This window comes from Physeter macrocephalus, chromosome 16 (assembly GCF_002837175.3).
Source record: "Physeter macrocephalus isolate SW-GA chromosome 16, ASM283717v5, whole genome shotgun sequence".
Lineage (NCBI taxonomy): Eukaryota > Metazoa > Chordata > Mammalia > Artiodactyla > Physeteridae > Physeter > Physeter macrocephalus.
The window spans coordinates 71,374,122-71,395,403 of record NC_041229.1 but is presented as its reverse complement, the minus strand read 5'-3'; the positions used below and the strand labels follow the sequence as shown (position 1 = coordinate 71,395,403).

General features: G+C 36.7%; 1 protein-coding gene across 2 annotated transcripts in view; it reads left to right on the top strand.

The window, feature by feature from the left end:
* The window catches only part of PIK3C2A (phosphatidylinositol-4-phosphate 3-kinase catalytic subunit type 2 alpha), a 116,649-nt gene that overhangs the window by 66,343 nt on the left and 29,024 nt on the right, over nt 1–21,282 (top strand). For both annotated transcript variants that reach the window (XM_007104950.4, XM_007104951.4), the window contains exons 9-16: nt 6,896–7,039; nt 8,645–8,693; nt 8,774–8,984; nt 11,042–11,164; nt 12,478–12,645; nt 18,293–18,404; nt 18,784–18,929; nt 20,765–20,953. In XM_007104950.4, the coding sequence (XP_007105012.1) occupies nt 6,896–7,039; nt 8,645–8,693; nt 8,774–8,984; nt 11,042–11,164; nt 12,478–12,645; nt 18,293–18,404; nt 18,784–18,929; nt 20,765–20,953 (1,142 nt within the window). The remainder of the gene's footprint in view (nt 1–6,895; nt 7,040–8,644; nt 8,694–8,773; nt 8,985–11,041; nt 11,165–12,477; nt 12,646–18,292; nt 18,405–18,783; nt 18,930–20,764; nt 20,954–21,282) is intronic.

Genomic DNA, 21,282 nt, shown 5'->3' with positions numbered 1-21,282 from the left:
GATATTTGATAACTTGTTTTCTGACCCAACATATTAACAAAAATTCTCAGTAGTGCTTGAGTTACCTGAGCTTTATTACTAAAAAAAAAAACCTTCAATTCAAAAAGCATTTATTGAGTGCTTGCTATATGCTAGATGCTGGAGTTATGAAAATGAATGACCTAATCCCCACCTACCAGGAACTTAAAACTAGCAATGAAGGATTTAAACAGAATTTCAGTATAGTAAATGTAGAATGGAGGTGTGTGTTGGCATTCTTTGAGAGATTGATGAGGGGCACTTCTCCCAACTTGAAGGTTCAAGGAGGGCCTCTAAGAAGGGATGCTGCAAGTGTGAAGTGAAGGTTGAAAGATGAAATTGGAGATAGCCAGATATAAATTACCACCAAATAGTTCATGTGAAGGAGTTTTACTTTATTCTCCAGATCGGGGGCCATATCCAGTCCACTTCCCATTCTTGTAAAGAAAAATTTGGGGGACACAGCCACATCCATTTGTTTACATATTTTCTATGACTACATTTGTGCTCTAATACTAAAGTTGAGTATTTGGGACAGAGACCATATGTCCTGCAAAGCCTGAACTATTTACTATTTTCATTTTAGTTTGTTGACCCCTCCTGTAGCCATTCAAGGTGTTTTAAGCAGAGGGTAGGAAGTGGAGTGGGGTGGGGTGGGTGACTTGTTTAGTCTTGAGCTCCGAAGTCACTCTGGCCAAACTGTGGAAGTTAAATTTAGGCTTGGCAGGATTGGTTTCAGGGAGACTGCTTAGGAAAGTTTTTGATAGTAGTCCAGGTAAAAGACAGTGAGTGTGGTACAGGTAAAGAGGAGGGACTGATTAACAATATTTAGTAGATAAAATTGGTTAGATTTTGATAGGTAATGAGATGTAAGAGAAAAAGAAATAGTGTAGGATGACTTCCAGATTTCTAGCTACTGTTATACTTTTTATCAATATATAATTATGTTGATTCATCCAATAAATATTACTGAGTATCTCCTCTCTCAAGGCACTGTTGTAGGTGCTGAGGATGTGGCAGGGGACAAAAGAAACTGTAATCCTTGCCCGTTAGAGAATTTACATTCTAGTTAGAGGAAACAGACAATAAAATAAACTAACAAGGTATATGTTATATCAGGTGGTAAGTGCTATTAGAGAAACATAGAGGCCTCATTGAGAAAATGAACTTGAGTAAAGAACTGGAGAAGGAGAGGAAGAAGCTACCTGGTTATCTGGGGGAGAAGTGTGCCTGGTATATATAAGGTCTACTAGGCTAGAATAGAGTGAGGAAGGGAGCAAGAGTGGAAACAACAATGAAGATTTTTTGCTAGTCACAGGAGAGAGAATGATGGCTTGGACCAGAAGTGATGAGAGGGGGTTGAATTCTGTGATAATTTTTAAGTTAATGCTAGGAGGATTTACCAATAGATTGGATGTGGAGCATGAGAGAGAGAGAGAGAAGCATTATTCCAAGGTTTTCTACCTGAGCATTTGGAAATTTGGAGTTGCTTTTAGTGAGATGTAGAAAACTGAGAGAAGAGCAGGTTTGTGGGGAAGATCTGAACTCAGTTTTGGACATTATGTTTGAGATGACTGTTATTCATCCAAGTAGTGATATTGAGTAGGCAGTTGGATATGAGTCTGGAATTTAATGGAGGAGATCCAGGCTGGAGATAATAAACTGGGGAATCATCAGAATATAAATATTTTGCAGCCATAAAACTGGATGAGATCACCAAGAAAACCACTGCAGGTAGAGAAAAAAAAAATTCAAGGATGAACTAACACACCATTGTAAAGCAATTATACTCCAATAAAGATGTTAAAAAAAAAAAAAGTTCAAGGATGGAGCCATGGGTATACTCCCATCTTATAATAAAACAAAAAATCCACATCCCCTTGCAGCAATCACCCCACTTCTCTGTTCTCCTTATAGCAAAACTTGAAAGTTAATCTGTTTTTTCTGCTTACACTTCCTCTCTTCTCATTCTAAAAAAAAAGTTCAAGGATGGAGCCATGGGTATACTCCCATCTTATAATAAAACAAAAAATCCACATCCCCTTGCAGCAATCACCCCACTTCTCTGTTCTCCTTATAGCAAAACTTGAAAGTTAATCTGTTTTTTCTGCTTACACTTCCTCTCTTCTCATTCTCTTATGAACCCACTCCAACCAGGCTTTCATTCTCAATGGTTCTCTGAAACTGCACTTAAGATCATCAAGGACTTGAATGATCATGATTCCAGTAATAAGTTCTTAGTCTTTCTTTTTCTCAACTTTTCTATCGTGTTTGATAGAGTTGATCATTTCTTCCTTCTTGAAACACTCACATGGCTTCTGGGATACCACATTCTTTGTTCTCCTACTTCCAGTGTCTGCTCTATTTTCACTCTTACTTGTGGCTTCGGAGCTCCTTATGATCTCCTTATCTTCCTGACCTCTATAACATTAGAATGCCCAGGGTGCTCAGTTCTAGGACCTCTTTTCTTCTCTCTGTATTCACATCATAGGTGATCTCGTTTAATCTCATGTCCTTAAATACCCTACATATGTTGATCATCACTTCAGATTCAAATGTCTATTACTTGACATTTTTATATGAATGTCTGACATCTCAAATTTAAGATATATGAAACTGAATTTTTATTCTACCCTTCATATCTATTCATCACTCTTCCCCTTAATAAATGGCAACTCTGTCCTTCCATTTGCTCAGGCCAAAACCTTGTAGTCATATTTTATTTCTCAAGAAAAAGATATTTCACATCCCATATGCAGTCTCATTCCTGTCAGCTCTGCCTCGAAAATACATTCAGAATGTGACCACCCTTCATCACTACCAAAACTATACTCCTAGTCAGCTATAGTAGTTAACAGCAGTTCCTTGCTGGTCTTCCAGCTTCTACCTGTCCTTCTATAGCCTGTCTTCAATAGGCAACCAAAATTATCTTTTAAAAATAAATCACTAAATGCAATGTGGTATCCTGGATTGTATCTTAGAAGAGGAAAAATACATTAGTGGAAAAACTGGTGAAATCTGAAGAAAGCCTGCAGTTTAGGTAATAGTAATTTAATGAGTGTTAATGTCTTAGTTTTGACAAATTTAACATGGTTATGTAAGAAGTTACTTAACCCAGTTTCCTTTAATGTTGAATGAGAACTCTCTTTACTATTCTTGCAACTTTTCTGTAAATCTAAAATTGTTCCAAAATAAAAAAATTATTTAAAAAAATGAATATAATCACAGAAAGCAAATGTAAAATAAGAGAAAAGTCAAAGCCAAAAGATGGTTCTTTGAAAAGCATAATAAAATTTATAAACCCTTAAAAATATTAAATCATGCCACTCTTTTGTTCAAAATACTGTTTACCATCTCAGTCAGTAAAATTCAAATCCCTAATTGTTGCTTCAAGGCCCTACACATTCTGACCCACTACCTCTCTGATCTGGCTTCCTACCCCTTTCTTCCTTTGTTTTAGCTGATGTGCAGGTATGCTCCCCAGCTGGGACCCTTGTGCTTATCCCTTCTTTTAATGCTCTTTCCCCAGATACTTGCATGACTTACCCTATCAGTTTATTAACGTCTGTGCTCAAATGTTGTCTAATCAGAGAGCTCTTCACTGACTATCTTATCAGAAATAGTAGTGACTCTATTATATTTATTCCCCATATTTTGTATACCTTTATTGAGGTATAATTTATATACTATAAAATTTACCCATTGGATGTGTACAGTCCAATTCTTTTAGCAAATGCATAGAGTTGTATAATTGTCACTACAGTCCACTTTTAGGATATTTTCATAACTCCCAAAAGTTTCCGTGTACTACTTTCCAGTCATTCCCCATTCCCAGCCTCAGCCCCAAACCACTACTGATCTGGTTCCTGTCTCAGTAGATTTGCCTTTAATGGAGATTTCCTGTAAATGGACTCATACCTTATGTAATCTTTTACATGTGATTTCTTTTACATACCATACTGTTCTTAAGCTCTGTCCATGTAGTATGTATCCACAATTTTTTTTAATTGCTGAATACTTCCATTGTATGGATATACCACATTTTATCCAGTTACCCAATAACTGACATTTTGAATGTTTGTAGTTTTTGATTATTATGAATAATGCTGCTATAAACATTCATGTATAAGTCTTTGTGTGGATGTATGTCTTGATTTCTCTTAGGTACGTTTATGGGAGTGGTCAGGAAGTTGCAAAGTTTTGATTCCTCCTGGTTTTAGTTTTCTAGGGATAAGATGTTAATTTATTTCACTAAAATGAAGTTAGGGTGGCAAGTAGGGGTTTTGAGGCAAGGAATTTTGGTTGGCTTCATCTTCTAAGGGGAATGGGAAAGAGAGCTGACTGAGGGCTTGTAAAAGGAATGTTAAATGGCATGCAGATGCCTGCTGAAATTGGAGACTGTTGGGTCTTTATGGTTGTGAGATTTTCTTTAAAATAACTAGCTGCCTGGTAGAAGAAGCAGAGAAGTCTCTGAGCTCAGAGAACAGGTTTGGTCAGAATCAGGGTGTGAGGGCTGGAAGCAAAGGAGATTGTGATCAGAATATGATATTGTGGTTTAGGTTCTGATAGGGTACAATTACGGGGTTGAAGATGCTGTGAATTTTCCACATGGACAGTTTTTTTTTGGCTGTGTTGGGTCTTCGTTGCTGCGCGTGGGCCCTCTCTAGTTGCGGCGAGCGGCGGGGGGGCCACTCTTCGTTGCTGTGCATGGGCCTCTCACGGCAGTGGCCTCTCCTGTTGCAGAGCATGGGCTCCAGGCGCGGGCTTCAGTAGTTGTGGCACGAGGGCTCAGTAGTTGTGGCTTACAGCTTAGTTGCTCCATGGCATGTGGGATCTTCCCAGACCAGGGCCCGAACCCACGTCCCCTGCATTGGCAGGCGGACTCCCAGCCACTGCACCACCAGGGAAGCCCCACATGGACATTTATGTAACTGAGGCTTCTTATAGAATATAGAGATAAACGTCCAGAGCAAAAATAAGGCGTGTAGTAGGGGAAGTGACCACATGTCAGTGGCAAGGCAGATCAGTCAAGTCAGGGGCCAAGTCAGGCAACAGAAACTATAGTAGTTTTTTGAACAGGGAAATTTAAAGAATTGTTAATTAGTAAAAGGTAATTAATTACTATAAGGGGTAAAAGAGGACTAAAGCAGGAGTTGGCATATTATGGCTCACATGACAAATCTGGCCCATTTTTGTAAATAGTTTTATTGGAACACAGCCTTATTCATTTATGTTATCTGTGTCTGTTTTCATGCAGAGTTGAACTGTGACACACTGTTTGACCCACAAATCCTAAAACATTTGCCGACAGGCCTTTAAAAAGTGCCAGCCTTGCCCTGAGGGGTCCAGAAGTAACAGGTGCAAAGAAGCGCAATTATCAATTCTACGTGGAGGAGCAATGTGGATAGTGAAGGAACTTTGAGGACTTATGATAGAGCCTCTCCCTCAGCCCTAGGCTGAAATTTGGCCTCTTTGAAGAGGGTATGGCTATCACAGGAACACACAGGTTACCTATGGCAAAGAAGTTTGGTAGAGCTGTCAGATTGGAGGAGCATGGCTTGAGGGTACAGCTGGAGCAGGTTGTTGAGGACCACTGGGCTTCCATACTGAATTTAAAAATAGAGGATTGGAACCCTGATGAGAAGTACCTTCCTGCTGTTATTGCCTTTGAATGTCCTTTCAATGCCCTCTATTGACAAAACCTAACATTGTGCTAGCTGGCAAAGGAGAAATGTTTGTAAGGTCAAGTTCTAGTATCACAAAGTAAAGCAAAGAAGGGTGGATTTGGAACTGGTAGACAATAAGTTGATAACTGGCACATAAAAAATGATGGAGAATAGTATAGGAGAATGGCATGAGCCTCAAAACTGGAAAGGTTTTTGCATGAAGGTGGAAGAGCAAAAATAAGAAATACAAGTCAAGTAAGCAAAAATTGGGAGCTTCGGGATCTGAGGACTGCAAGGTAATTGGGTATTTGAGAAAATGAGGTGGTTTCATTTACGCGTGAAGATGAAGAGAACATTTGGTTTATGGTAGCCAAGCCTCAAAGGTGGAAAATTTTAAATGTTTAAAGGATGGTACAGTACTGAGTTTCGGCCCATTCTAACAGTACTTGGCATTTAAGTTTGGTGTAAATATTTGATGAATTAATTCATTATATAAGAATGTTTTTGTTTCTTAATGAGATATGTACTTTAAAACGGTGATGGGGGAGTGGAGAAGGATTTTTGAATCATCCTCATCAGGTAAATTATTTTATAATATATTTGTACATGTATACTTATGAATCATGGTGAAATGAGCTCTGGTTGAATAGTAAGGAGGGATTGTCCTCACTGAAGTTTTTTCATCAGACAGGACTTAGAAAATGATGGTTGTTGTATAGATGCAAATGATGCTGAAAAGTTGACTCACTTTTAGTAACTGTTGCCCAGTGTTATTAATTTGTGACCAGTGACCAGTCTCTGAACAACCTGGTTTTTGATACCAAATTTTTGCAGGAGAGCGAGAAGTGTTGATGTTTTTAATGTGGAAATTATTCCCAAATGAAAATTAAAAAGAACTCTAGCTTTTTAAAGTGATTTCATAATTTGGTAGTGATTTATTGCTTTTGCTTCTGATTCTAAAAAGAAATTAAAGGCATTTGCATATGAATAATTGTACAGGCAAAGTGAAAATTAACCAGGCCTGCTTTTTTCCTATTTCAAAGTAAATTATGTAATTGAAAAGCTATCTTGTTTCTTTTCTTTTTCATCACAAAAGAGTAAAGGATATCTGTTCTTAGGCACATCTAAAATGTCTTGTTTTTTACTTCATCTCTGAAATAGATCCTTTAAATTTCACATGCCTATGTTTATTTTACTTTTTATTTTTAAAGAACCAGCATAGAGTGGTAGATCAAGTAATTAAAGCTGTAAGAAAAATCTGCAGTGCTTTAGATGGTGTGGAGACTCTTGCCATTACAGAATCGGTAAAGAAGCTGAAGAGAGCAGTTAATCTTCCAAGGAGTAAAAGTGCTGAAGTGAGTATTTTTTTAGTAATTAGCATTTTATCACGCGCAAATATGTACTTAAGTGAGCATCTGTCACTTAAACTGGGAGATTTTTGCTCCTGCTAGACAAAGTGTTACCGTTTTTTTTGTTTTGTTTTTTGTAAAATAAAATTTATGTATGTATGTATGTATGTATGTATGTATTGGCTGCATCGGGTCTTCCTTGCTGCGCGCGGACTTTCTCTAGTTGCGGCGAGCAGGGGCTACTCTTCATTGGGATGCGCAGGCTTCTCATTGTGGTGGCTTCTTTTGTTGCAGAGCACGTGCTCTAGGCGCGCAGGCTTCAGTAGTTGTGGCTCGTGGGCTCTAGAGCACAGGCTCAGTAGTTGTGGCGCATGGGCTTAGTTGCTCCGCGGCATGTGGGATCTAACCGGACCAGGGCTTGAACCCGTGTCTCCTGCATTGGCAGGCGGATTCTTAACCACTGCACCATCAGGGAAGCCCAAGTGTTACCATTTTAACTTTGGCTTTTACTTTTGAGCTGATTTGGTCACTTACTTGGTAAGGTGGGGAATTCCTAAGAGGAGATGGACTGCCTTGAAGAACTTTGTGAGAGTTGACACTGAATAGGTGGATGCCCAACTGAACTTTTTGTGTGTAGAGGAGTAACTCTGGCAAAAATGAGTTGGTTTGGGGTTTTAAGGTAATACTATGCTTGAAGGACCTGGATAGTAATAGCTAACATTTCCCTCCCTCTGGATGGAAGTGTTCATGATTGTCAATGGGGAAGTTCTACTTTGGACTATACCTTCTTCCTATTGGAAAGACCCAGGAGCCTCAGTAATAGTGACTTAAATTGCCTCAGAGGCAACCAGGTTAGGAGCCCTCACTTGACATCATACTGTTGTATTTAGTAAAAGTTCTCCCCATGATGATTCCACGGGTGTTTAATTAACTATTTTCAGAGGGATGTTCATAGCTTTGATTGGAAGGATGAGAGAAGGAGCACAAGACATGATAAATTTAAAGAAAGGAAAAGTTATATTGATGGCATGTTCCTCAACAAATGTTTAGGAGGTAGCTTAATACATTCATTCTCACAGAGAGCCTATTCTTATGGTATATAGAAATTTGGGTCTCTCGTGTTTTGTTTGTTTGTTTTTTCCTTTCTTATTATGTACTTGTTTTTATAAATTAAAAAATGTGTCTGAAATCACTTGGAGGTGATAAACTGCCATGGTCCTAATGTTGTCTGAGGCTTCTATTCATTATATTCATTTGCTGGATAAAGGAGCAGAGAGTAGGAGAGCTCAATTCAAATAATTATAAGAGCTGTTTTTGACACACTAAATGGTAATAAGTAGAGTTTAGTTTCTTTAAGGATATGCTTATCATGCTAATAGTAGAGCAGGTAATGCATTTTCTTCATATTAAAAATCATTTCTTTATTTGGTTTGGGATATTCATTTTCTTTTTGCAGTCTTTTTTTATTGTTTTATTCTGCGGACACTTGGGAAGTTTCTTCTGTGAAGGATTTCTTTGATATAGAATTTAATAAATGTATTGAAATAAAAGGTAAACATTTTACATTACATCATGGGCGATTTTCTCACTAATTTGTATGTGTGTAAACAGGTGACTTCACTATCTGGAGGAGGAGACACTAGCAAGAGTTCAACTAGAGGTATGTATTGAAGTTCCTTAAATTTTAGGAATAATTGTTGCTTTTTCAGAGAATTATATTAACAATTTCTTTAAACCTAGGCTCACTGAATCCTGAAAATCCTGTTCAAGTAAGCATGGACCAGTTAACTGCAGCAATTTATGATCTTCTCAGACTCCATGCAAATTCTGGTAGGGGTTCTGTAGACTGTGCCCACAGTAACAGGAACATCAAGGAAGCATGGACCACAACAGAACAGCTCCAGTTTACAATTTTTGCTGCACATGGAATTTCGAGTAACTGGGTATCAAAGTAAGTAACTATTTAAAAAGATATGTATAGCTTTCTAATCTAATCTTGAAAAATGTCAGCATCCACTGTTACCTTGGCATTTAAATGGATGATACGTGATCCACCAGATGCCTTTGTGGTTTTCCTAAAAATTACAGAGATGTTCGATGCTGTTCCAATAAAAAATATCACCCCTACTACATACAGAAAAGGCAGGAAAATATGTTTAAACTTACAAGGGCAAATGCTAGTTAATAAATTAGTCAATTTATGACTGCTATTTCTGCCTTTCATTTAGAACCAGGGTAATGGGACTACAGCACATTTTTTTTGTCCCCTCTTTAGTAGTTTACAATTTACTCTTTGCTAGACTTTGAAGTATGCAGGAGCATATTTCTTCTATTGAATTTTTAATATGGGTTTTTCCTTTTTGATATTTTTGTCAGTGCCAAAACGTTTGCCACCTTCAACTTATTTGGAAAAGACTAGTATAAACTGAAAAGCCCAAATTGAATATTTTTAAAGAAATTGTTTTATAATAGCTATATATATATATATATATACATATATATATATATAATAGCTATAAAATAAAGCCTAGTTATAGATACCAAACATAAATTCTGCTTTAGAACATAAACTGAGCCTTAGATAATATATAATATAATGACTTGAAAGTGGTATATTAATTCATTCAGTAAATATTTACTGAGCACCATCTGGGGGAAGTTTTCTTAGTACTAGGGATTCAGCAGTAAATAAGGCAGCAAAAAATCTTTGCCCTCTTGGAACTTGCATTTAAATGGGTACTATTGGTGTCTAAAGGTATTTCATTCTTTTAAATAGTTACAGGGATAATACCCTCCACATCCTCCATACAAAAACATGTATACACACAAATAAATTTAGGGACACTAATGAGCAGAACAAATACTCAGTAGAAAACAACGCAGTGATAATTAAGATGGAAAGAAAGTTAATACAATGCTGATTTTTTTTTTTTTTTTTTTTTTTTTGGCCACGCCGCACAGCTTGTGGGACCTCAGTTCCCTCACCAGGGATTGAACCTGGGCCATAGCAATGAAAACTTGGAATCCTAACCACTAGCCCACCAGGGAACTCCCAATACAATGCTGATTTAAAAAGAGGTTGAGGGAATTCCCTGGTGGTTCCACTGGCTAGGATTCCGTGCTTGCACTGCCCAGGGTATGGGTTCAGTTCCTTGTTGGGGAACTAAGATCATGCAAGCTGAGCGGCGTGGCCAAAAAAAAAAAAAAAAAAAAAGGAGAAGGTTGAGAAAAGCAATTAAATAGTTAGCTATGTGAACCAGTGAGATTAGATTTGAAATATATTTCGAATGATTAACAGATTGTATGAACAAAATGGTTAATGGGTAAGCCTAGCAGTAAGTTAGAGTACTAGTAGAATACAGTTTTATTGAACCTAAAACTCCTGCCCTACAAGATTGCCTGACTGTATTACCCCGCTCTGTACTTGTAGCAGTTAGGGGCTAAATCATTGCTGTCCAGTGAAAGAATACAATAGCATCTGTTCCCATGGATGGAAGCCTCCTAATAGATTAGGAAGACTGGCTCAGTGCAAGTCAGGCCCATGCACCATTAATATGCTAAACTGACTCTATTTCAGTGGCTTAGCAAAGGAAAATAGCACCTAGGGGAGATAAATGTTTGTACTATTACTTCCTAGAATTTACCTAGAAATGAAGAATTATTCAGTGTCATTTAACTAAAATCTAAAGCTAGTAACTAACTGAGCACAAAATTGGGATAAATTCTCCAGCTGGTATCAATATGGCTCCTTTAGACTGGCACCTAGCAATATATGTTCCCTTCGGTATTCCCTTTGCTATGCCTCTATTTTTGTAGGATTTGCAATAGTTAAATTTTAGATGTTTTTCCATAAATTCAAGTGAATGGTAACCAAATTATTTCAGATAATAGTCACTTTTAGGTAAGAATGGCTAATGAAAAAAAAAAAAAGAATGGCTAATGATACATATTTGATTAGTTAACTAATTTGTATTATCAAATAAAAATTAAATTAATCTCTTTTCTCAGTTATGAAAAATACTTCTTGATATGTTCCCTGACTTACAATGGAAAGGATCTTTTTAAACCTATTCAATCAAAGAAGGTTGGCACTTATAAGAATTTCTTCTATCTTATTAAATGGGATGAACTGTAAGTGAAATTTCTGGCTTTTTATTCTTTCAGTATGCCGTGTTCTTTACTTTTATCCATTTATGCATACAGCTTTCATTTTTAATTACAAGTTCCATTAAAATGCATTAAATTCTTGGGCTTCCCTGGTGGCGCAGTGGTTGAGAGTCCGCCTGCCGATGCAGGACACGGGTTCGTGCCCTGGTCCGGGAGGATCCCACATGCTGTGGAGTGGCTAGGCCCGTGAGCCATGGCCGCTGAGCATGCGCGTCCGGAGCCTGTGCTCTGCAACGGGAGAGGCCACAACAGTGAGAGGCCCGCGTACTGCAAAAAAAAAAAAAAAAAAAAATTCATTAAATTCTTACTGATATCTTAAAGTCTCTTCTAGATACAATTCTATAGAATGGACTGAAATTCTCATTTAAAAATCTGAAATATTCTTTTAAATCTTCATATTGTTAAATTGCAGAAGGTGCTATCAATTCTTCGTAGCCTTTGTCAAGTTAAAGTTACGTATAATTCTACAAAGATGGTTTTTTATAACATTGCTTTAGTTCAGTATTTATTCTGTAACACTGTATATAGGAAGCCTAGTTCTTGGTTAACAGATTTTAAAAATTATCTTAAATCCATGCACAAGATGATATTTTGCACTGTTAATATTTTTAAAATTTTGTCTTCAAACTAAGGGAATGCTTTCATTATTTAGACAAGTAGGCAATTGCAGAACTTTTTACTTCTTATTCTGCATTTATTTAATGGTTTCCTATTTTTCTTTTATTTTTTTAATTATAAAAATAGCACATGTCTGTCAAAGCAATCAAATAATACAAAAATGCATGTGGGGTGAAAAGTGTCACTTTATTTTCAACTGTTAACCATCTCATCGCTCCTCAGAGTGACCACTGTTGGCCTTATGTGTCCTTTCAGATTAAAAAAAAACCAAAAACAAAACACTGGTAAACATATATGTCTGTCTGTGTATGTATGTGCACACATAAATCTCGAATCAGAAATACTCAAATGTTCATCTAGCTTTTCCTAAAGGAAATAAAAATTATTATTTTGCCTAGAAATTGACATTGCCAGTCTTAAGTAAAAGCATTAACAAATTTTTGAAGAGAGAAATGTTATGTGTTTGAATTTTTAATGAAATTTATTTAAGATTTTTATAGTATTTGTTAGCGAAGCTTACTGCTTAAGTAAAGTTTACTCAGGACTAAAGATTATTTGATGAGTCAAATAAAATACCTAAGATTGTCAGTCTCGTTAAAGCGTTAAACTTCATATTCAATCTAATTTGTTTTTTCTATTAATACATTTTCCCCCCATAGAATCATTTTTCCCATCCAGATATCACAATTGCCATTAGAATCACTTCTTCACCTTACTCTTTTTGGAATTTTAAATCAGAGCAGTGGAAGTTCCCCTGATTCTAATAAGCAGAGAAAGGGGCCAGAAGCTTTGGGCAAAGTTTCGTTACCGCTTTTTGACTTTAAACGGTAAGTGTTACTGAGCTGTAATGGTGAGTTACTGTGGACACACCTGCAGCATCAGAATTGGCTAGAGAGTGGAGAGGGGAACAGTGACGTACGTGATGAGATAATGAGTTGCCTCATTTTTTCCGATGTGATTAAAGGAGGTCATTTCAGAGACACAGAGGAAACCAAAGTTGTACTGCTATAGTTTGAACATATCTATATGGGTATTCAAAGGATTGTTTGCCACTCACTATTCCAGAAGAAAAGCAGCAGCCAATTCATTCTTTAATTGTAATTTATGGAAAGCATTATGTTATGACATAATACTCATGGTCTTACAAGTTCCTTTGACGTATTTAAAAAAACCCACAAACTCCACTTTCCCTCTTCGCATCTCTTCCCCATCCTTCACCAGTTTAAGAGAGTCTACAACTGCATATTATTCCCTTTACCTGACTGACCGACCCTTACTGCTATGGACCCCTGGCCTTTAATATTCAAAAGTCCCACATGTATGCAAAATTTATTGATCCTTAGGGTTAAAGGAATTCCTTTTGAGCTTTGTGTCTACTAATAGCCATTGGGATAATGTAGCTGGCCTTTCAGCTGACTATTTTGATTATGTTTTGAGTAATAATATGCTTCATGAGACCATCCAGCGTTTTCCTAAATGAAAAAAATTTTTAATTGAATAAGTTTGGAATGTTTGATATAGCACATGATAACATTATGGAGCATGATAATGGACATTAGCATATTAAAGTATCTAAAGTTCTGCAGTCAAGAAGCCTACTGTGTTTAATAATAATATTACTGTAATTACAAATACATAGCATTTATTGTATGCTGGGTATTAGTCTGAGTGCTGTATACATAGCCTTATATACCTCACAACAACCCTATGAAGGTAGGTATTATTATTATCCCTTTTTACAGAGGGGAGAATCAAAGTGCCTTGCCCTTGGGTGCTTAGCTAGTAAGTGGCAGAAGTGGGATTTGAATATAGGCAGTTTGGCCCCAGGGTCTGTGTTCTTAACATTATCCTATATTACCATTCTCAGACTTGATACCATGGTACTTTTTTTGTTCTAGAATACATCTTTTAAAACATTGTGTCCCATGGGACGGTTTTGGGGAAATGACTTAATAACTGATCTATTTAACCTACAATAAAACAATTAAAAAATAAGAGTTAAAAAATTCTGCTAATCTAGTTCTACTTCCTTTTTCCTCTTAAATGACAAACACAGTTTGAATTTCCAGTAATCGTTTTAAAAATCATGTGGTGTTTGAAACACTGACTTCATAAGTTTTGTTTTTGAAATATTCTTTTCTCGTGTACTTAAATCTAGCATTTATTCACACATTTTTCTTTTCTTATAGTCACTCCCCCTATATGTGAGGAGGCAGGTTAAGATTTTTTTATTCTATAACTTTTGTTGGGCTCAAATTTTATTTGACACCTGACATAATTCTGAACTGCCAAAGGCTAGATAAAAGCAGTTGAAGAAATTGCTATTAGGACTTCCCTGGTGGAACAGTGGTTAAGAATCCACCTGCCAATGCAGGGGACCTGGGTTCGAGCCCTGGTCCGGGAAGATCCCACATGCCACAGAGCAGCTAAGCCCATGCGCCACAACTACTAAGCCTGTGCTCTAGAGCCCGTGAGCCACAACTGCTTAGCCCACATGCCACAACTACTGAAGCCCGTGTGCCTAGAGCCCGTGTTTAGCAACAAGAGAAGCCACTGCAATGAGAAAGTCCACGCACCGCAGCGAAGAGTAGCCCCTGCTCCCCTCAACTAGAGGAAGCCCGCACACTGCAACCAAGACCCAACACAGCCAAAAAATTAAAAAATTAAAAAAAAAATTGCTATTAATGATGTATATTTAGAACCCTTTGCTAAATATAATCCATGACTACTCTAAAACAGAATATTGGCCACATAAAGGAGTATTGTGTTCTCATTGTCTTTTTTTTCCCCCCTCTATAAATTTATTTATTTATTTATGGCTGCATTGGGTCTTTGTTGCTGCTCATGGGCTTTCTCTAGTTGCGATGAGTGGGAGCTGCTCTTCGTTATGGGGCACGGGCTTCTCATTGCGGTGGTTTCTCTTGTTGCGGAGCACGGGCTCTAGGAGCGCGGGCTTCAGTAGTTGTGGCACTCGGTCTCAGTAGTTGTGGCTCGCGGGCTCTAGAGCGCAGGCTCAGAAGTTGTGGCACATGAGCTTAGTTGCTCCGTGGCATGTGGGATCTTCCCAGACCAGGGGTTGAACCTGTGCCCCCTGCGTTGGCAGGTGGATTCTTAACCACTGCTCCACCAGGGAAGTCCTCAATTGTCTTTGATAAATTAGTGTCAGGGAATAGTTATGTGAGAAAATTAAATGTAATTACATCATTATCATTAATTTTTATAAATGAGTCAGTTTTGAAAACCTTCGTGCTCTTGAAAGCACGAGGAGTCTTTACTTCATTTGAGAAGTACTATCATTTTTTGCCACTTTTTTTTGACTATTAATAAATTTTTTATTGGATGAATGACATTCTTTCAAAATTCAAGAGTAAGGGGAAGGGCAGTTGACTTTTGTTAGACAATTAAATAGTTGCATCCAGCACTCTACTGTTTAAAACAGTGAGCTGATGTTGTTAATCTTGAGACTTTGCCAAGTAGTGTAGTCACTCTAGGTAATGTTAGGATTTAACATTCAAAAAATGCTCAGAAATTAAGAGGGAAGATGATTTTATATTAATACATATAGAGAAAGTGTTAATGATTTAGTCTGTTAACGTACTGCAGTATAGTGATCAGAAATCCTGGTCTTGAAATTCTTTTAAAATTAATTTATGTTTAAGGTATAACCTGCATACAGCCTGATGAAGTTACTATCATGAAAGCCAAATGATTTACAGGCATTTCAGTCAACCTCAATGATAAATGAGTTCTTAACTCATTTTTAAATAAACTGAATCAAGCATTTAAGCTGCTGTTCCTTTATAGTTGTGTCTCAGGATTACCAAATAATTGATGTGAAAAAGTTTTTTACAGAAAAATTCCAGCTAATAGATGCAGAAGGAATGACAGAATATCACAGTTTTGCAGCCCCTACTGAAATATTCGATTTAGGCCAGGAAATCTCAGTCTTGGCACTGTTGACATTTTGGGCCAGGTAATTCTTTGCTGTGGCAGACTGTCCTGTACACTGTGGGATGTTTGGCAGCATCCTTGGCTTCTGCCCACTAAATGCCAGTAGTACCCCCTAGTTGCCAACAAAATAGTCTCCAGACATTGCCAAATATCCACTGGGGTCAAAAGCATTCTTGATTGACATTGATTTAAGCAGTGATTTATTAATGCTTGTTTAAAACCATTGTGATTGGGAGGGTGGGAGGGAGGGAGACGCAAGAGGGAAGAGATATGGGAACATATGTATATGTATAACTGATTCACTTTGTTGTAAAGCAGAAACGAACACACCATTGTAAAACAGTTATACTCCAATAAAGATGTTAAAAAAAAAACCAATGTGATTAAGTTTTCTGGAACTTTATAATGGATGATTTAGACTGATAGCACTTGAACAAACCGATTATCTTCACATCACAGAAGGAGAGATATACCAATGTGTGCTTCTTTATTTGATGCATCAGGAGCTAGTGGTATACAATACCACCTACAAAGTATTAAGTATTCTTGCCACATAACTAACCCTGAATCAGATCAAACCTTTAGATCTAACTATTACAGAAAATATAGGAGATAAAGGGACATGCTAAATGATACCAGAGGAATGCACTCAGTAAAATGCAGGATGTAGAAAATTCTCAGAACAGAAGACCTGGATTCTTCAACAAATAACAGGGGATAAAAAAGAAGAATGTATGGATTAAAACAAGAGTTGGCAAACTTTCTGTTAAGAGGACCAGATAGAAGTAGTTGAGGCTTTGTAGGTCATGTAGTCTCTGTCACAAACGTAAAAGCAAAGGCAAAAGCAGTGATAGATAGGCAATATGTAAATGAATGAGTGTGGCTTTATTTTAATAAAAGTTTATTTACAAAACAAGGTGACAGTCTGGAGTTTGTTGACCCTTGATTTAAAAGATACTTTAAAAGACATATCAACCAATGCACGTGTTGGATCTTGCTTGTATCCTTATTCAAACAAACCATCTGTTAAAAAATTTTTTTTAGAGACAATCAGAGAAATTTGAGTGCTGACTAGATAGCTAATAACTTTGAGTAATTATTTTTAATTATTTTGTTGTAATTATGTTTAAATATTTATTTGGCTGCGCCGGGTCTTTGTTGCGGCACGCAGTATCTTTTAGTTGTGGCATGCAGGATCTTTAGTTGCAGCATGCGAACTCTTAGTTGCGGCATGTGGGATCTAGCTAGTACCCTGACCAGGGATTGAACCTGGGCCCCCTGCATTGGGAGTGTGGAGTCTTAGCCACTGGGCCACCAGGGAAGTCCCTGTTGCAATTATGTTTAAATTAAAGTGTTTATCATTTAGAGATACATAAAAGTATTTGCAGATAAAATAATATCAGAATTTGCCTTCAAATCATCTAGTTGAGGGGTGAGGGTGGTTCTAAAATAGACAGAATATATGTGTCAAAAATTTTTTTTTTTTTGGCCGCCTCGCGCAGCTTGCAGGATCTCAGTTCCCTGAGATTGAACTCAGGCCCCCTGCAGTGGAAGCGCGGAGTCCTAATCACTGGACTGCCAGGGAATTCCTGTGCCAAAGATTCAAAGGCTGTTAACCTGCTAGAGAAAACATTAAGACTGGAGTCTAGTTTTGGAAAGGATATTTGCTGTTTGAATAAAATGAGCAAAGTTTGATGAAGTTTATAGTTTCCTGCTTTTATGTCTCATGTTATTTTTCAGAAATTTCTTCTGTGTGACGATATATCAATATCTTTATTGGTAAATGTTTTTAATTTCAGTAGACAATAAATTGGTCGTCTAGGGCAAGGGTCAGCATACTCCGGACCACTGCCTGTTTTTTGTAAGTACAGTTTGTTAGAACACAGCACACATTTTTTGAAATGTATTGTTCATGGCTGCTTTGGCACTATACTAGCAGAGTTGAGTCTCTGACAGAGATTGTATAGCCCAGAAAGCCCCAAATAGTTGCTGTCTGGCACTTTACAGAAAAATTTGCTGACCTCTGTCACAAACAGATAAAACTTCTCATCTCAAATGATTAGTGCTTTGGCACAAAGTAGATACTGGTTTTCTTGGCATGTGTTTTTGTTCTTTTGGTAAAAGTCAAGGAGCCGTTATAAAATCCAAACCACCATCTTGAGATGTGTTCCTCTGTAGATGATCTTCAAAGACTATCCTTCACCTTCCTATTTATAGAAGTTGTTTTGGGGACAGGTGACTCTGAGACTTTACCCATCTTGTCTTCTATCCTGAGCCCCGATTCTCCCAAGATAATGTTGCTTCATCTTCCCTCCTTTTGTCCTAACTCCCATACTTCAGTACCTAAATACTGAAATGAAAGTACACTATGGAGAGTGACTCCTTCTGATATGTTCTTTTTATATAGAGGATGCTTAATAAATATTTGATTATTAACATTTCACATTCATTACCATGTGTTGTGAGTTTTGAAGTAATTTTTAAAATGAAATCCACAGTATTCTTCTGTTTACGTTCATGAAGGTTTTTAACATGTGGAACTAAACTTCTGTATCTTTGGACTTCATCACATACAAATCCTGTTCCTGGAACAGTCCCCAAAAAAGGATATGTGATGGAAAGAATAGTGTTACAGGTAATGATACTTCCTGACACGTGGAAAGGTTCAAATATGAATTCTTTATGAAAAGTATATGTGTACCATGAGCTGGGTTGTTACTAAAGAAGGCTAATTGATCTTGTTTCAATCTTAGGATCTATATTTAATTAAAATGTCAATAAACTGTTTCCTATTTCTGAGAAACAGTAAAAGATGGCACTTATACCAATCCCAAGTAGTACATGTGCTATTGAGAATTACCAGTAATGGTAATCACTTTTAATAAAAGGACAGAAGCATTAATTTAATATTTGGTATTATCACCCTGATGGCTAAGAAAAATCAAAAACAAGTTAATGTAGCAAATATGTGGACTTTACAGCTATAAGTTAATCAACTTCTGTTAATTTTTAAGGTTGATTTTCCTTCTCCTACATTTGATATCATTTATACCACTCCTCAAGTTGACAGAAGCATTATACAGCAACACAACTTAGAAACATTGGAGAATGATGTAAAAGGGAAACTTCTTGATATTCTTCACAGAGACTCATCACTTGGGTACACTCCTTTGATTCTGTTTTGCCTGGGTATCTCTTACAATGTAAAGTTCAAGTTAATGGTTTATTAAATGCCCTGATTTAGTTCATGATTTAGCAATGTTCCTGATATGGAAAGTTTTTTTTTCTGTTTTTAATTGTATAAAAAGACTATATGACTACATAAAATTTAGAAATTTGTACAGGTCAATTTTTTTACATAATCAAAAGGCAAACAATAGATTGGGAACTATAATCTATATCCTTAATATATGAAGGACCTTTTCAAATTAGTAGAAAAACGGACAACACAGTGGTAGACAAGAATATGAATAGGTAATTCTTTGGAAAAGAAATACAGTACCTTTTAAACATCTGAAAAAAGATGTTCAACCTCTCAGTAATCAAGGAATTATAAATTAATACAAGATACCATTTCACACATCAGATTGTTGAAAATTAAAATGTCTCATCATATAAGGTATTGATGGGATACAGAAAATGGGAATTATACTGTTGGCAGAACTCTCAAAGCTTTTGGAGAGCAATTTGGCAAAATCTATAAAGGTCAGTGTCCATAGTCCGTGACCTAACAATTCCACTTCCAATTAGTTATAGTGTATTTTAGAGAAAACCCTTTTATATTTGCTTGTGGAGACAAGAATATTCATTGCAGTGTTTATTTGGGTTATTGTAAAACTGATAAAACTGATAGGGAATGTTCATTAACGGTTTAAATTACGGTACATTTATCCAACAGTACTATGTAACTATTAAGAATGAAGTTATAGGGGCTTCCCTGGTGGCGTAGTGGTTGGGAGCCCGCCTGCCGATGCAGGGGACGCGGGTTCGTGCCCCAGTCCGGGAGGATCCCAAGTGCCGCGGAGCGGCTGGGCCCGTGAGCCATGGCCGCTGAGCCTGCGCGTCCGGAGCCTGTGCTCCGCAACGGGAGAGGCCGCAGCAGTGAGAGGCCCGCGTAACGCAAAAAAAAAAAAAAAAAAAAAAAAAAGAATGAAGTTATAGCTATATGTACTAATATGTAAGATATTAAATGAAGAAAATAAGTAGCAGGATAGTGTGTGTATATTTCCTATATTAACATATAGGAAAAAAAGAGAATCTACATACACCTTTGTGTATGCTACTATATGAATAGACTACCTCTGGAAGAATATACGAGGTTAGGCAGTTGCCACTGGGAGGGGAATTGGAAGGAGAAACTTAACTGTGTACCTTTTTGCAATACTTGAATTTTTTTTTAGTATTCCATATGAAATAAATACATTTCAGTTCAATGCATTGATTATATACACAAGGGTAGATAGATGAGTAGTGAAATAGTGAAATATTTCATTCACATAAACATCTGTCATTAACAGTAAATTAGAATTTCCAAGACAAGTTCTTTTTATTTTGAATATTCCTCAAATGAGCTGTATATTCATCTTCTAAAATTTTGTAATAGCATTTGTTTTTGGCATGACATTTGATTTTACTTTTATAAAGTGATGAAATCCTTGCTGTCTCTTAGGGTAGGTTCTGCGTATCCAACTCTGATTTCCAGTGCCTGGCATCTGGTTAGAGCTCAATAAATTTTATTGTGTGAATTATCCTTCTTTTTCTTAACTAAGACTCTTTTATCAAGGCAGAATGATTTCTTTCCATCCCCCAAATTAGGGCAAATTAGTGGTGTTTGCTGTACATTGTGTTTTTCTATTCCAAATTAGTATTAATGATTCTACCAAGAAGTGGCTGTCCTAAAAGGAATAAATTTTCTTTTTTGTATTTTTAATCATTGAGATTATAACTGTCATTATGATATCACTGAGAAGTGATTTAATTCTGTTACATATTCAGACTTTCTAAAGAAGATAAAGCCTTTCTGTGGGAGAAACGTTATTATTGCCTCAAACACCCAAATTGTCTTCCTAAAGTACTAGCAAGTGCCCCAAACTGGAAATGGGTTAATCTTGCCAAAACTTACTCATTGCTTCGGCAGTGGCCTCCATTGCACCCACTGACTGCGTTGGAGCTTCTTGATTCAAAGTAAGTTAACTGTGGCTGAATTTATTTGCTCTGTTTTATTGTTTTTCCAGTAAGATATTATGTTGCAGGATTAGTTTCCTTTGTTTTAACATGAAAGCAATTCGATTCAATATAAATGTGTAAATGTATATTTCTATAAACACATCTTTTGTGTTGAGGTTATTAAAAAGGGATATCATATCATTTAAAACTAATCTAGAGAGGTTGTAAATTTTGAATACTTGGTTATATTTTTATGATGTAGACTGGAATTAATTTTCATAAGGTTTCTAAACAGTCACGAAATTGGATTTGTGTATAGGACAATAAGATTTTCTTCTTAGAAAAAA